Source organism: Primulina tabacum, chromosome 2, assembly GCF_025594145.1.
Source record: "Primulina tabacum isolate GXHZ01 chromosome 2, ASM2559414v2, whole genome shotgun sequence".
Lineage (NCBI taxonomy): Eukaryota > Viridiplantae > Streptophyta > Magnoliopsida > Lamiales > Gesneriaceae > Primulina > Primulina tabacum.
The window spans coordinates 3,890,835-3,907,788 of NC_134551.1; the positions used below are offsets into that span (position 1 = coordinate 3,890,835).

Below are 16,954 nucleotides of genomic sequence, written 5' to 3' on the forward strand. Positions count from 1 at the left end.
TGCATGCACAAAGCCCATTAAAGATTAACAGAGAACCATGTGGCTGCTTTTAAGTCACCACTTGTTAACTCTACTGCACATATATAAGCTGAATGCTCCTTCTCAATTTTTCACACATTACACAAACCAGTACTGAACAAAATCAATGACAGCGTGACAGTAGTTGTTTAAGGTAAACTTGTTATATATTCTTGCTCTGTTTTCTTATGTTTTTTTATGTATATATTTCAAGAAAAATGAATGGTTTATAATGATTTTCAACAAATATATACTTATGAAGTCCCCCCTCCAGAGCAGGGGATAATATTTTTTTTTTGCATAACAATATGGATGCCTCTCTCTTTAATTAGGAAAGCTTCATGCAAAACATTAAGTGATGGCTGGCTGGATAATGATTTCTTGTCTATAAATAGATGGTGTTTTGCATAGGATGAACATAAAAAAAAAACCATTCGTTTGTCTTCGTTTTTGCGTGAGGGCTTCATGGGATTTCCGTTTTCCCTTTTTGTTACTGTCCCCATGCTTCAGTTATCTTTCTAATAATGTGTACAAATAGGTGTCAATTTGGGACGTAACGAACAGCAAGGAATCAAGCAGAACTTAAGCTTGACAATGAACATTCAAGTACCAAATGGTAGAAAGCACCTTTTGTTCCAGAAGGCAAAACCATTCCTAGGTGTGATTTTCCTGCAAGCTGGGTTGGCGGGCATGGATATCATCTCCAAAGCTGCGTTGAACGAAGGAATGAGCAATTATGTATTCGTAGTTTATCGGCATGTCGTTGCCACCGTTGTCATTGCCCCTTTCGCACTTGCCCTAGACAAGTTAATCTCATTCACTTTGTACATCTCTCGCTTTCGATTTCTTTAATGTGAATATGTGTATGTTAAGTAGTGCATTGACGAGCCTAGACGATTATACGCTCACAAAATTTCTAGTTTCCCATGTGGTTTAAGTTTCGGCGTCTCCCAAAATATATTAATCGTCCCAAGACTTGTTTTTAAGTGTACATCGTTACGATCTTGCGTTGGTTATAGCAAAATTTAAAGGGGTCATTATGTGTTGTCCGACAGGAAAATAAGGCCAAAGATGACTACCTCAATATTTGCCAAGATCATGCTTCTCAGTCTGCTGGAGTAAGTTCCATTGGATATGAACTTAAGTTGTTTTTCTTCGTGTGTCATCTGCAATAGTCATCATAACTAAATTCGAGATTTAATAAATAACAGGCCAGTCATAGATCAAAATCTTTACTTCTTGGGAATGAAATACACGACAGCAACTTTTGCGGCTGCCATGGCAAATGTTCTTCCCGCCATTACTTTCGTCATGGCATACATATTCAGGTGAATTTCGTCGTTCAAGTGTCCTAGGATGTTTTGTACAAGTAATTAATTAGCAAAAAAAAGAGAGATGATTTCGTTAAAATCCGTCAAATTGCCACATATACAGGCTTGAGAAGATAAGATTAATGAGCATCCGCAGCCAAGCAAAGATAATAGGAACTCTAGCTACTGTTGCAGGAGCCATGATCATGACCTTGGTAGAAGGCCCGAATATCGGTCTGCCATGGACGAAAGATGGAAGCAGTCATGCACATCAACATGGCCAAGTAAATCTTCAGCATTCAATCAAGGGTGCCATCATGATCACGACCGGATGTTTTAGTTGGGCTTGCTTCATGATATTGCAGGTAACGAAACTATATACATGTTAATTAATATGCGCAATTAATGAACTAACCTTTAATCGAAGCCTAAATTTTCCCATGTATTTCTAGGCAATTGTCTTGAAAACGTACCCTGCTGAACTCTCTCTCACTGCTTGGATATGTGTTTTGGGAACTGTGGAGGGCACGGCTGTAGCACTTGTTATGGAGAAGGGTAACTCAGCAGCTTGGTCCATAGCATGGGATACCAAGTTTCTTGCAGCTGTATACAGTGTAAGCAATATCATGGATTGAAATTCCGCATCTGGCGTCTTGAATATTAAAATATTTTTCTGAAACAGTTTTTGAAGTCTTCATGGTACTCGATTATCTAGAGTTATAATTCAAGAACTCCACTGAAATATCTTATTTCGACATAAGAAAAACAATTTTAGTCTAGTCTCATTTACAATCAAGTATTGCAGGGTATATTCTGTTCCGGTATTGCTTATTATGTTCAAGGAGTTGTAATGAAAGAAAGAGGTCCGGTCTTCGTAACTGCCTTCAGCCCGCTGAGCATGGTCATGGTTGCTGGCCTCAGCTCTTTCATATTGTCCGAGCAAATGTATTTAGGGAGGTAAAACCTCAAACTTTCCATTTTGTTGCTCTGTACATCTTCATTGGATCTCAAAAGCATTGGTGAGGGAAAAAGGTTTCGCTTGCACGAGTTGTGTCCCCCTAAAAACTATGCTAAACACATGTACGTTCTTCATGCAGAGTCGTCGGTGCAATCATCATAGTTATCGGCCTTTATTTCGTTGTGTGGGGGAAAAAGAAAGACTACGAGCCCCATTTGATCGCAGAACTGGAGTTCTTACCAACTAAGCAAAGTAAAAATTTGGATGAACAAGGCGACGGGTGTTCGAATTTGGAAGTCGTGGCCACCAATCCATGTGAAGAAGCAAGCAGCCATTCCACGAGACAAACAAGCGAAGAGAATAACAAAAGTTGATGCACCGTAGTTGCGGAGAGAAGCCAAACATTTGTAGAGATCCCAGCTAACAAATTGCGGAGTTCTAACCAAGACCCGAAAATGGAGTTTTACATTTTCTGTTTGCATCTCAGTAATATATATACCAGCTCCAAATCATTTCAACAATTCTAATAAACTTAATCGGAGTTATATATATCCAGTTAATTTGATAATTTCTTATTTGAGTTTTGAATTTGTCCAAACTCGTTTAATTTCATAAAATAGAGACGATTCAAAAACATGCGTTCTTTTCTTTTTACAATTTTCAGGAAACATATTTCAAATATTAAATCACAAAAGTATTTTCAAATTGAGTCTTTTAACAACACACAACCAAATGCTTCCCATATTTTAGTCTTTAGGGCGAAATCTTCTGCTCTAAATAAAGAATTCTCTGTTTTATTTCTGCTCCAATTTTCTATAATAAATTAAATTAAACCAGATACGTATATTATCATAAATCATGTAATAATCCAAATATTTTGCGGTATTAAAACTTAAAAGATTTAAAATTAAAACAATAATTATGGGATAAATTTGATAGAAAAAAAAACTAATGAATAACACAAGGCGAGCGTGAGGTAAGGTGTGGAAAAAGGGGGCACGGTGGTGGTGGTAGCAGGCTTCGTCATTCCAACCCCCACCACCACCACCACCACCACCCAGTCCACCTAGCTGCTATTGTGCTCCGCGTGGCTATTACACCCATCCCCCACCCACATGCACTCCTCTTTTATCCATATTCATTTATTCTTATCCTGTGCGCCATCCCGGCCTGATCTTGTCCCACATTTTTCTCCGTGGATCGCAGCGTTCCTCCCCTTGCTAACTTGCGCCTCCGCAGTGGATCGTATCCAAGTATCAGTCTTGATCTATAATATCCTTGCACCATGCCATCCGCCTTGACCGCCGCCGAAGCTGCCGAAGTAACGGTCACGGTAGCTGACACGGCCGCGAAGGCTCCCCGGAGATTCCCACCTCCATGCTGGACCCAAGACGAAACCTTGGTTCTCATCGATGCCTACCGCGAGAGATGGTACGCCCTCCGCCGAGGGTACCTCCGCACAGCGGACTGGGATGCAGTGACGGAACCGTGGCCAACCGCTGCCCGGATGCCTCCCCGGGAAAGACCTCCGCGCAGTGCCGCCACAAGATGGAGAAGCTCCGCCAGCGCTACCGTGCAGAGAAACAACGCTCTGTCACCTACCCTTACCGGGCTGGACGCTTCTTTTCTTCTTGGTTTTTCTTCGATTACATGGAGGCTATGGAGAACGGAACCACCCCTCCGGTGGGGCCTCAGGAAACCGGGGAATTCGGGTGATGGGATTGACCCTAATCCTTATCCCGATCATAATTCCTTGAAGTCGAAGCTTAAATCCAAGAATACCAACGATTCGAGTCCCGATTTTGGATTTTACAGTGGTGTCAAACAGAATAAATTCAACCCAGACACCAAGCTTTCGAATTATTATCCTTCATACCAGGAAGAAGAGGACATGACTCCGGATGAAAATCCAGTAAATTCCCGATCAAGAAAGCTAATGAATGGAATCCCAAAAAATTTCCCCAAAAACGTTGATTTCGGCAACGGGTTTCATCAAGAAATGCTTCCACCAGGCTTAAGAGGCAAAAGAGTTGAGAAAAATCCGACCCAAGAATATTGGGACAATAGCTTTGTTGCTCCAAGTTACAGAGCCGCCGCCACGGACGGTTTAAAGCTGAGAAGAGATGCGGTGGAGAAGATGGTGGAATCTATTAGTTTCTTAGGGGAAGAGTACATGAAAATGGAACGGGCAAAGATGGAGCTGGCAAGGGAAATGAAGGGGATTAGAAGGGAAATGGAGATGAAGAGGAAAGAACTGATACTGGAATCACAGAAAAAGGTAGTGGATGCATTTGTTAAAGGATTGTTTGAGATGAAAAGGATCAAGAAAACCAAGTATGATGACGCAGAAGAGAAATCTCATTGAATAAATATAGATTTTACTCATTTTAGATCGTTTCATGTGACATAGAATATTGATGCATATGCTGCTCTGGTTGCAAAGCTGAGGTTTTTGCTTAGAATGTGTAATGGAATGAGATGTAAAATAATGGGCCTTTTTTGTATGGATTATTGGACAAAATTCGAGCTTGAATGCCTATTCATGAGCTCGGCTCGCGAGTGCGATCACAGGCGAAAAAATCTTCACTCTCAGCGATAATTGAATATCTAGCCCCTCTCCATTAGAGGGCGAGACGGTGTCGATTCGACTCAATGGTTGTTCGTCTCCAATGTATTTCTCATAAGCTTGACTAATCAAGCCAAGAGTTAAAAAAATAGTGTTCAATAATTATTCCCTTCGTTAAGGGAGAATCCACGGGGCGAGTATGGTTGACAGGCCCCAAATGTATACCCAGAGTGGAATCAAAATGATGTGGGGCAAGAAAATTTTGAACTTTGGCAATTCTGGAACTGAAGAAGTAAAAGAAAAAATGTAATTGCAAAATGAACTGGATGAAGGCTGTTAGATTCAACGGTAAACTTATCATACATTAATTGAGTTCTACAGAAATATATGGTTAAAATATTAAGAGCACATAATAAACTAAAATCAATACTTTTTCAACTAAAACCATAACCTTTGTTCTCTCTATTGCCGAATCAACAAAATGGAACATAACCACAACCCCATGCGTCGCACGTCATCAGCAATTAATTTAGGGTGCCATTGGGTAACCCGAAAGAAGAACCAGACATGCTTGCTTCATCATCTAAAGAGTCCGGCCAGATGACAAAAGCCTACAGTTAAACATGAAGAATTGCCACTTATAATGGAGCTGATCCATAAAAGACTACTTCGGCTGGCCCGGTCATGTAGACGTGGTTGTCATCTTCCCGCCACTCAATATCCAATGGTCCTCCAGGTAAATCAACTCGACAACTCTGTTTAGTTGAAAACAAAAATGACAAGCATGAGAAATAAACATGTTGCAAGTGGCAACAACACCAAACGTCGTCTCGTCGTTGTCGCCGCCACCGAGAGTGTTCATTCTTAAAGGAACTGAGACTAAATCTGTGGTGTGTAAGTTTGCATGCCGAAAATTATTTCAGGATAATCCAAATTATAAACTTTAGAACGTGGAAAATTGCAGTTTCGAACTTACTCTCCCAGCACGACCCTCGAGAACTGCAGCAGCAACTACAGCACAAGCTCCGGTCCCACAGGCCAGAGTTGCACCTGCAAAAAAACAAAGAACTACTACTTCAAAATGTCGAAGGATAAAAGGGGACTGAGCATGTGGGAAGACTGATATGGAAAGTCGATGATTCTAAATTTGTAATTGAAAAGATTGAAATTGTGCCCGCATATGCATAAGCAGTAACAATAAAAGTCTAAATATAAAGGTACAAAGAACATATGAACCTGCTCCACGTTCCCAAACTCGCATTTTAAGGTGACTTGGTGAGAAGACTTGAACAAATTCTGTAATACGACAGGGCAAAGTATTACAATGTAGTGACACATAAATGTAACAGTTTTAAAATCATGGACAACAAGGACATATGAGACCAGCTCGTTTTATTTTCTCCGAATATAGCCTGCCAAGTACAACCATAACAGGGATTCATTTGATCTAGTATGCTAAATTAAGCAAGTATACGGGCTAATATCAGGAAAATACAACATGAAATAAATCTCTGCTAGTAGTGGCAGACTCAATTCACCGTACCTGTGTTTGTTCGGGCAGGGAACATTTCGTTATGTTCGAATTTGAGGCCGACTTGTGCTAAATTGAGTTCATCGACTTGTAAATCCTGTGCCATTAAAAGTAATCAGGAAGAGGGAGCGAACGGAACAGCTACGCATCACTGAGCATATGAGCAGGTTACAAGTGAAGGTAATAAATAAATACCTTGATCGCTTCTGTACCGAAAGTGACACAATGAGGATTTCCCATGCTAACACAAGTAACATTCCAGCTTACCCCATCTACATCTAATTTTGCTTTAACAACAGACTGATTTTTATTTGGAGGTAATTTGGTAGGAACTTCTGATCCCTTCAGAATTGGCTCACCCATATCAACTGTGACCTGATTTTTTTTAATAAATGCTAAATAAATTAGTTAAAGCAATGATGCCAAAAAATCTATTCATAGAATAAAAACGTAAGGTTTTGCAAGTAAAATGTTCACTTTTTTTCTGTACTATTTACAACCCACCAAAACTCAAATAGCAGAATGTGTGGTATAAAATTCAAAAAGTACCTTTCCATCTTCTTGAATTTCGGGAACGATTAAACCAGCACCAGTATGCACAGTGAATCTACAAGACCAAACAATTAATTCATTTACATAAGGGTACACACACAGATATATAGAGAGAGATGGCTAAATAAAAATAACAAAGGGAGTCTACGGCATAAAATTAAACTTTCCGAAATTTCTATATACTGCATGGAATTCATTTATCCACAAAAATAGCAACGTAATGATCAAGGTCAACTTAAAATTCATAGATACCATAAGAAACCAGCATAATTTAAGGTTATAAATTAGAAGGAAAGGAAGTTTATAGGAAAATGTAATTTCTTTTTACCAAAAAAATAAAGGGTTTTTCAAACCTCTGCTTCCCATGTAGATTTTCAAGCTCTGCTATATATTTGGCAAAACATCGAACTCCATTACCACACATCTGACAACAAAACAAAAGGTTGCCTTATAAGCATTTTCTTAACAAAGATGAAGATGCCAAGTTATAGAAAAAGATGAAACAGAATGAATTTCTACACGCGTAATTTCCCTTAATGAACCAATGGGATCAAATATCTATTACACTTGCTTCAAGAAAAGGAACTAACAGGGAAAGTGATACTAACGGACTTTTGTTTGATATTCTTCCGTCTTCGAGTGTTAAGCTAACAAAAAAGTGCTCCATAAGCCTTCCGTTCTTAGTTGGGAGACTTTTGAAAGTGGTAATTCATAGAATATCTCATATTCCTTTACCATTAAATAACTTCAGATGCACTTAGTTTGGAAACACTAAAATATTGTTTCTAAAGCAAATGTTTAAGTAAAAACACTTCTTTTTTTATGCCATTTGATCCAATGCTCAGAGAAAAAATAATACCATCATCATTCTGCATACAATCAAAAGGAAGCAGCAATAGACAGGTTAATTTTAAATCAAAGAATGATTACCTCTGGTTCACTACCGTCAGAATTAAAGATCCTCATGGTATAATCAGTTCCATTGATACCGGGCATTACAAATATCACCCCGTCAGCTCCGATGCCAAAGTTTCTGTCACACAATTTCGCTGCTTGCTCAGGAGTAATTTTGGGCTCTACTGTATCCCGGTTATCTACCTATTGAATTGGTACTCACGGACAATGACAATTAGAAACGTAACAACAAGTCCTAAAACTACATCGATTATCAAATGTGCGTAAAGTGCACATGTGCAAAATAATAAAGTAAAACTAACAATAAAGCATATAATAACTCGCAAGTACTGCATGCATTATTGGCTTTATGTGAAGCTCAAAAAGATATAAAAATAAACTACGGAATTTCCTCTTGATGGCATAGATAATTAAAATATTTTCAATTTAATATTACAAAATGATAAAATATTTTTCAATTTAATAATACAAAATGAACTGAAAGAATAAAGCTCTCAGATCATTTTTTATGTCAATCACTGCAGAAATTCTTTTACGCATTCATCTTTGGTCGAGTCCAATTGTGATCCTGTATTCGAAGGCAGTCGATAGGACTTCATTGTCACCACACCCAGTGTAAATGAAGAAAGAACGATAGAATCAGATATATGAAAATGCCAGCTCAATTTAATGATCCCGAGAAAGCGAAGCCTTAAACAAAGAAACTATAGAAAGACCACCACTGCCGCACAGATATGACCTTGCCTCTCATCAATATATTGATGAGTTTTGAGCCTATCTTTATGCATTTACGAATTTGGCTTTGAGATAGATATAAACTTTGAAATAAAGATAAAAAATTTCCTGGTACATTCACTACCATCTCTATATGGATATTTCAAAAAATTAATATTATAAAGTAAGGGTAAAATTTCCATCAAGTATGTCAAACATTCGATGAAAATCAAAGAAAGATAGATTATGATATCACCAGTAACTCTATCAAGTCAACAGATAGTCAACATGTAAGAGGAAGACCAATACGGGATGACCTAGCGTTGCCGAAAATTTTGATAATTGATCCTAAGAAGTATTGAGCACCTCAGCAACAAATTAATATCATAAATTTTATTTCCAAATCTATACCAGTAAAAAGCTTCAACCTTTCTATTCAACTTATTCCAGATATTCACATCAAAATCAATATGGGATTAAAAAAATAGTCCGCATTTCGCACAGATGTTGTATAACTTACCAATATGAAATCATTGCCGAGTCCATGATACTTGACGAAATGAAGGATTCCGCTTTCTTTATGATCAAGAAACGACGTAGGAGAGTTCTTCTCGGGGATCTCAACGCTCATAGCAGAGATAACGCGGAAATTATGTTTGTTTGGGACAGAGGAAATTATGTTTGAATTCAGAATGTTAGGTTTCTGAATCGACGACGACAACCGTAAGAAGTTGAAAGAAAGGTGGGATGAGTACGAGAGCGGGCTGCGTTTGGCGGCGGCAAACGGCAGCGTTGAAGCGGCGGCGATAGCCATTGTCGTCGGCTAGTTGTTGGAGAGCGAGAAAAGGCATGCGAGTCAAATAGCAAATTTAAAAGCTTACATTTGTTTAATCATTTCGATTTTTTGGTTAAACCAATTGAATAATATAAACTTAAAAAATTTATTTGATTGAATCCTTTAACTTTTTACAATTTTGTTCATTTTATTAGTATTTCAAAATGGTTTTATCTTTATATTACAAAAATTGGTGTATCTTTATACTAAATAAAATTGGTTTGATCCAATGTCGAAGTTAATCTTTTAAATATAAATCCCAAATAATCTATTTCTCCAATTCTCCGTGAAGATTTGGCTGTCCCAAAAGATAAAAGATCTACCACCGCGAATAAAACACATACCATGAGATAAAACTACTAAATTATTATTACCATTACCCACTAAAAACGAAAATCTTACATAAAATTCTACCAAGACTCGAGTTTTTTTCTCCTTAAGATATTAAGCCTAGTCTACTCTAAATTGTTTACCGTCTATACAATACATCGTTACGGTAACAGAGTTTATGATTCTATCAGTTAATAAATAAAATTCTCGTATATTTATATAGTTTAATAACACTTGATCATCAGCAAAGAAGGATTCTAAAACATGATAAATAATTATTAAAACTAATAGAAGGTCCAACACGAGTTACCATATCTGATTCTCCGACGTCTAAATGAAAACAATAGATGGTTCTGCATTAAAATTCACATAATTCAAAGTGACCATTGAACAAACAAAAAGACAAAACTTGGGGAGATCCGGAGATTGTTTAGATAATCCCAATTTTGTTGGCGACATCCAAAGCATCGTAGTCCGGAGTCAATCTAACATATGCCTTCTTGGTTCCGTCCGGCCTGAAACAAAAGAAAAAACAATCATTAGATGTACAAGAAGGCATGTGTTCACTCGTTTGCAAAAGCCAAGCGATAAGTAGAAGGCAACATATCATCAGGTGTCATAATTGTAACAAAAACCAAATTATGATACAAATTGTAGCAAGACGAGTCAGATAGTTTAGATTTTGGAAACTATTAACACAGATGAAAACATTTAGAAGGTGCCGCATTTAGAAGGTGCCGCGCTCTGCATCCAATAACTCACAAACAATACTTCTATGCCACGCCCTATTGGTTTATCACTGTTAGATCATGAAACAAAAGGACCCTCGTTATTTTTATCATCCAAGGACTATCCATCCATTCACAAGATAAGTGATTAAGGTATGAACCATGATTCCATTAAAAGCATTCAAATGATTATATAGTGAAAAGCAGGACCCTCTTAATTTTTAGCATCCAAGGATTGTCAATCCACAAAGAAAATTGATGATCAACATAGCAATCATAAACCATAATTCCGTTGAAGCATTCAAATGAGTATTCTTAAACCAAATTCCATATCTTCAGAAATTGTACAGAGTGATTTCATAATTGGGTAAATTTAGAAATAAGACCGAAATGTCCATCGGTTTTGGTATATTTATGTCAGTCAGCTTATTTTTGAAAGGTTATTTCTTAGCAAGGATTTGCCAGTTATTCTTAAAAAACCAATGACTAATTTATGTCAAAGGCAGGAAAACTTCAGATACATTCAAACCATGGGTGTAATACAATATGGTGAAACAAGTAAAAGAACACTGATTCTTCAATTAGCGGTTCCAAGAAAAACTGCATAAGATGAAGCTAGCAGCAAAATCAATCAAATCAGTAAATACCTGATAAGAGTGTTGACTTTCTTGGTCTGAATGTCGTACATTTTCTTGACTGCATCCTTGATCTTTTTCTTGTCAGCACGAATGTCAACAATGAATACAAGAGTGTTGTTATCTTCAATTTTCTTCATTGCAGACTCAGTGGTGAGTGGATATTTCAGAATCTGGTAATGGTCAAGCTTGTTGCGGGGAGGGGCACTAATACGTGGATATTTGGGATTTCTGTCCTGCTTCAATGTCCTTGGTCGATGAAATGTAACTTTTGTGCGTATCTTTTTGGACTTCTTCTTAAAGGTTGTTGAACCTGATTTCACAGCCTTTGAAGTTTTCAAGGCTTGAGCCTTTGGGTCTGGCCTTTTTGCTGCATCAGCTGCAGCATAAGTGCAAAGGTAAAACTATCAACAAAAAAACAGCCATCCTCAACATTCCATTAAATTAAAATCACATTCCTCAAGGCAATGAATAAAAAAAAAGAGACATAACATCCAAATTAATACATAACAATTGATCTTAAATAAGAAAAACAACCCATAAATGCTACCTACAGTCACTGACATCAAACTGATGCAGCATTTTATTTTTTTCATTAATAAACATGCACAAGAACAGGAGGCAAATATTGGTCTCAGTGCCCACTCAAGGTTGAGGGCCTCACTGGTAAATGTAAAATTTAAAGACCCAGTTCTTATAGTTCCTAAAAAGTAAACTTCATGGGGGGTTTCCTCAACGAAATGTTAATATTATCAATAATCGTTGCCACTTCGACAACAAATACAAATCGATAAACACCAATCAATTTACACGAATCTCAAACGAAAACATTACAGTGATCCTGGTGAACGCGAAAAGCTATTGCAACGTTCCGGTAAACATAGCGGACGCAAAAATTGAATCTTACAATGCACAATTTATACTATTTCAGAAACATCAATTCATTAAATCTGGATAAACACGAACCTTTAGCGGGAGCCATTTAGCGATGCCTTACCTGCAAATTCAATCGATCGATAAACCTAAAATTCGTAAATCAGCGTAAAATCACAGGCGTGGAGCAGAAAAATTCGAATTCGAAAGAAATGCGTAAGCGAGAAGAGCGTACCTGAACTAGAGAACAGCGGGTTTAGGGTTTGTGGAGGCGGAGTTGAATCAAGTGATTTATACCACTGTGGCGCACGAGCTGTGCACGTGACCTTCTTAACATTTATTTATTTTATATCTTTATTTATAAATAAATAATTTATGCGCATTTTAAAACCACAATTCTCCAGTTTCATATTATTAATATATAATAGTTTTAAAATTTGCTGAAAATATTTATTACAACTTTTAACTGTAATTAAATATTCATTAATCACTTTTTTATTACTCACATTATTATAAAATATAATGTGTTCAATACATAAATTATTTAGTTTAAATATTTTTTAAAAAAAAATTTATGTGAAAAAGTCTCATTTGTCAATTTTATTAGGCTGATTTTCAATATAATCTCGTAGGACCTATGAAAATTATTATTTTTTTACGTTCAAGTATTATTTAACACTACAAAAGATATAATTTTTTTTTGTTTGCCGTGTTATGAATAAATATTGTTAAATATATATTAATTTAAATTAAAATTTTATTTTATATTAAAAATATTATTTTCACTGTATTCGAGAGTGGATACAATACCTACTCAAAAACAAGTTGCGTAATATTTTCCATGCACCTTTGTACAAAGGAAAAATATTAATCACATTTTTAGAAATACATACATACATATACATATACATATACATAATATATATATATATATACATATATATATCATAATGCAATTTTGAAAGTGTCCCAACTACTCACTTAATTTGCATGATTCAAAACTTTCGTGACATGTTTTTTTTTTAATCATATAAATGGGGAAATAAATTTAATTGGTTAAAAAAAAATCATTTTCATGAAGAAACTGGAGCGACATAAGGCTCGGTCCAAACCCACCCACAACTATTGGGTCTCTTAAGCAACTAAAGCCCGAGTAACATTTACCTCGAGAGATCAAGTTTTCCCGATCCCCGCCGAACATAAAAGGGCTAAAATATTTATTTTTCCATAATAATGATATATATTTATATAATAGTTAACATGTAAAAGAATTTAATTTTAGGTTTTTAAAATCTACTACGAAAAATCATTTTAAATATGATATATGGTAACCTCGTGCTTTGATTAACCGTACGGCTTGACGGATTCGAATCGCAACTATATTATTAACTACTTAAATGTATTTCATCCCGCATGTGAGGTGTGTAGCTCAAAAAAATGATCAGACAACTGATGCTAAACAAATCCAAATTCTTGACATAAACTTCTCTCACAAAAGAGAGATGCTTGGTTTCTAAATCTAACTAATTGTTATTCTAACTCAACCTAAAAAGTTAACTCAAATGAGAAGATTGTCCAAGTCTCGATCTTAATATGGTATCAGAGCACAGACCTACCGTTGTGTGTTGGACTGCTCAAAGTTGGGCAACTTGTAAAATTCACGCTATAAATGTTTATTATTGGACGTGAGAGGGTGTGAGCTAAGATATCTTACATCATTTTGATAGAATTTCTGATAGTTGTGTATATGAACTTGCGGGAGCTTGATACAAGTCTCGAGTACCAATCTTGGATAACAGTTACTTGGGCTTGTTGTATAAATAATTATATTCATATCTTCTGATAGACAATTTTCGAACAACACTGAAGAATTTTTCAGTTCATTTCTTCACATTTTAACACCCTCACCCCACCCCACCCCACCCCCACAAGTTGGACTAAATAAAAGAGAAATTTATTTAGGAAAAAAACAAATACTAAAAAATAGATTATTTATACAAATTCATTTAGCAGAGCAAAGTCGTCACGGCAATTCCACCTCCCGCTGGGTTCAAACCTTTGGGTTGTTTTACAATAAAAACTTGCATATAATTGACCTTGTCCTCTATCTGGACCTTTCTTAAAAAAGCCTGAAATAAAGGATCCGATTGGGCTTCACGGTCCCATGGGCCCACTAATCACGTGAAGTGGTCAACTATATATTTTAAGTAAAGAGTGGCCGAGGTGGTTAGTACTAAAATCTACCCAATCTCCTCCCAACCAATCAGCTATCAGCTCCCACGTGGGACTACTGCTCTGGTCACCACCCTTATCATTTCTTTTTATACTCCGGCCCACTTTCGATAGCTTAAAAAAAAAAACCAAAATATACAAAAACTAATCTCGGAAGGTAATTTTCATGACAGACCCTGTCAGGTCATCTCATTCACGCGAAGTTTGTGAGAGATTTAGGCCGATCTTCCAAACGCTCGTAATCTCCTCAATCAGAAAAGAGGTAGCCGACCTCCCATATCATGGTGGCATGTCGATTGGGATTCTCTCGGCCGAGCTCCACCTGGTCCAGGCTATTGACGGGCTCCTGTCTAGGAGAGCTCTCACTCATACATTAATGGGTAGCCCACAGAAATAAAACCCAAAAAAACAAAGCCCGCGAAAATTTAATCTAATTTCATCCTAAATTCTGATAATCTAAACCTACCAAATCAGGATTTTATTATTCTCCTATAAACAGCAAGTTTTATTAATTGTTTATTCATTCATATATTCATTCTCTCTGACACACACATCTCTCTAAGTTTTATATTCTCTGATCTGAGCATCGGAACAGCTACACCAAAATAACCTTTCGCCCCCTTCTAACGTTCTTGTTTGTACGTCCAGATTTCGAAGTTGCGATCCAAATTCCGCCAACAAAGATTCCACCTCCTACCTGCCTTTCCGAATTTCAACAAGATCAACTTTCATTAAATATAGTATTCTCAACAAATGCGGTGGGCCCTATCATGGCTTCGTTCCTGTCTATTATGTATGAAACAATATATAATGTCAACATCATCGTTCATTCTTTGTTTTCATGTTCCAACGTTTTCAACATCTAGGATTCCATTAATGCAGGTTTTTGGAGGTATTTTAATTTTTGTAACCCCATCATTTCCGATTCTTCTAAATTTTCTCACCAACCCCTCTTCTCGATCTCGAACAAGAAAAAGATTTGATTAAAATTTTGTGCAAGAACTCGATCATGGCATCAGACTCTTCTGCTCAATACATCCACACGGTAAGCTACTCTTTTTCTTTGTATTTGATGGGATTATGAAGTTCAAAGAAAAACTAAAATATATATTCAGATTTGCTTTTCTCACAAATTTAAATTTGGTGGATCAGTACTTATTTCTCATGTGGTCTTTTATATTATATTATTTGTTATATCTTCATTATGATGATAATAATGAAATTATATTATTTGTACTATATATATATATATATTAATGAATATATATATATATATATACACATATATATAAATTATGAAATTTGTTCGTTATTATGCCCCAAGCTGCGTTCCGGGCAAATTAAAGTACAAATAATATAATTTCATTATTATCATATATATATATATATATATATTATATATATATATATATATATCATTTGTGTAGAAAATTGATTGGGGTTCAAATTAAGACAGGTACAGCACTTGATAGAGAAGTGCATAACTTTCAACATGAGCAAAGAAGAATGCATGGAAGCGCTCTCCAAACATGCAAATATCCAGCCAGTCATTACTTCCACAGGTTAATACTTTATTTTTCAAATTTATATATTATTTAAAATGCACAATGTGGTGAGAGCACATTATACGGCGGGCGAACCCATGAGAAATTAATTTCTTATAGCAACTACGTCGTATCTGTCATATTACAATCTTATAATTAAATTTATTTATATTTTTCCTGATTTTTCGAGGTGAAGCTCTACACTTTACAATAAAACAAAATATGAAAGTAGAAGATGTGAATGGCATCAAATGACCATATGTGTTGTTGAACAAAATAATAATAAATACAAAAAACGTGTTTTAAAATATTGTAGTGTGGAAGGAGCTAGAGAAAGAGAATAAAGAGTTTTTTGAAGCCTACACCAAGAAAAGAGAGGAAAACACATCTGAAGTAACAGAGACAACTCGGAGGCTCCACGACATACTATTGGATTCTTCTGAGAAAGAAACAAAAGATGGGGAACGAGTCGATCGAGAACATTAGTACAACGTTGTCTTAAGCTGGAATTTACTGCTAATGACCAAATATCAAATTCTAGTTTGTAAATCGTTGAAGAATAATTGAATCCCAACTTTTGATTTAGGCTATCGATTTCATATATATATGTCATTTTTTACTTGCTTTTTTTTTTTTTTTTTCTGTCGTTTGTTTTTACGGATGAAATTTATAACTGTGGTAATGTTCAAAATTTCAAGAATCTTTTTGAATATTTAAATTATCTACTAAAAAAATAATATAATGGATGTTACACACTGTGATATGATTAGCATACTGTTAGTTCATTAGTTGTTAGACTACATTGTTGACTAGTTAGTTGACTTTACTTACTTCTTGTACATGTATAAATAGACCCACCATGTGCAAAATAAACTCTCTCGAATAAATATTTCTCTCACTTCTGAACTAAAGAACCATTTTCTGTTCATCTTCGTTCCTCTCGATCATCGATCAATTAGTTCAAGTTGCATGATCTATGTGCACTTTAACATGATATCAGAGCATTTTTTTCAATTGATTGATTTTCGTGTAGTAGGAAGTGTATCTGCGTAAATCCACTGGATCTATGTTCGTGCAAGTATGGCGGCTCAGATCTCCAATTTTAGCTTTAATGATCCTCTGTATTTGCATCCATCCGATGTCCCAGGAGTTTCTCTTGTTGTTGATCCACTAATTGGATCAGAGAATTATGGCATTTGGAGTAGAGCAATAA

At 36.1% G+C, this 16,954-nt stretch overlaps 5 protein-coding genes across 6 annotated transcripts; 3 read left to right on the plus strand and 2 right to left on the minus strand.

The window, feature by feature from the left end:
- Nucleotides 1–2,837, plus strand: LOC142526254 (WAT1-related protein At2g37460-like). Its single transcript, XM_075630519.1, has 8 exons — nucleotides 1–172; nucleotides 557–824; nucleotides 1,074–1,136; nucleotides 1,230–1,346; nucleotides 1,453–1,693; nucleotides 1,781–1,942; nucleotides 2,134–2,285; nucleotides 2,426–2,837. Exons 2-8 carry the CDS (start codon nucleotides 613–615, stop codon nucleotides 2,658–2,660), a joined length of 1,182 nt encoding a protein of 393 aa, XP_075486634.1. The 5' UTR covers nucleotides 1–172; nucleotides 557–612; the 3' UTR covers nucleotides 2,661–2,837.
- A 386-nt stretch (nucleotides 2,838–3,223) lies between these two features.
- On the plus strand, nucleotides 3,224–4,819 carry LOC142526264 (uncharacterized). The gene has a single exon (XM_075630530.1). It carries the CDS (start codon nucleotides 3,572–3,574, stop codon nucleotides 4,649–4,651), a length of 1,080 nt encoding a protein of 359 aa, XP_075486645.1. The 5' UTR covers nucleotides 3,224–3,571; the 3' UTR covers nucleotides 4,652–4,819.
- Nucleotides 4,820–5,188: 369 nt separating this feature from the next.
- Nucleotides 5,189–9,450, minus strand: LOC142526271 (diaminopimelate epimerase, chloroplastic-like). Its single transcript, XM_075630544.1, has 9 exons — nucleotides 9,085–9,450; nucleotides 7,866–8,033; nucleotides 7,289–7,359; nucleotides 6,933–6,990; nucleotides 6,579–6,758; nucleotides 6,396–6,480; nucleotides 6,089–6,148; nucleotides 5,829–5,902; nucleotides 5,189–5,607 (listed from the first exon to the last, which is right to left on the minus strand). Exons 1-9 carry the CDS (start codon nucleotides 9,376–9,378, stop codon nucleotides 5,491–5,493), a joined length of 1,107 nt encoding a protein of 368 aa, XP_075486659.1. The 5' UTR covers nucleotides 9,379–9,450; the 3' UTR covers nucleotides 5,189–5,490.
- A 536-nt stretch (nucleotides 9,451–9,986) lies between these two features.
- On the minus strand, nucleotides 9,987–12,271 carry LOC142526278 (large ribosomal subunit protein uL23-like). 2 transcript variants are annotated; one of them, XM_075630565.1, is made up of 4 exons: nucleotides 12,201–12,271; nucleotides 12,059–12,089; nucleotides 11,105–11,471; nucleotides 9,987–10,244 (listed from the first exon to the last, which is right to left on the minus strand). In XM_075630565.1, exons 2-4 carry the CDS (start codon nucleotides 12,072–12,074, stop codon nucleotides 10,160–10,162), a joined length of 468 nt encoding a protein of 155 aa, XP_075486680.1. In that variant the 5' UTR covers nucleotides 12,075–12,089; nucleotides 12,201–12,271; the 3' UTR covers nucleotides 9,987–10,159. The 2 variants fall into 2 exon arrangements, with proteins under 2 accessions (XP_075486680.1, XP_075486672.1); XM_075630557.1 differs by having other exon boundaries at nucleotides 12,059–12,114; nucleotides 12,201–12,265.
- A 2,580-nt stretch (nucleotides 12,272–14,851) lies between these two features.
- LOC142537297 (uncharacterized) lies at nucleotides 14,852–16,343 on the plus strand. The gene is made up of 4 exons (XM_075642841.1): nucleotides 14,852–14,990; nucleotides 15,080–15,242; nucleotides 15,654–15,759; nucleotides 16,058–16,343. Exons 2-4 carry the CDS (start codon nucleotides 15,207–15,209, stop codon nucleotides 16,225–16,227), a joined length of 312 nt encoding a protein of 103 aa, XP_075498956.1. The 5' UTR covers nucleotides 14,852–14,990; nucleotides 15,080–15,206; the 3' UTR covers nucleotides 16,228–16,343.
- Nucleotides 16,344–16,954: the final 611 nt, after the last annotated feature.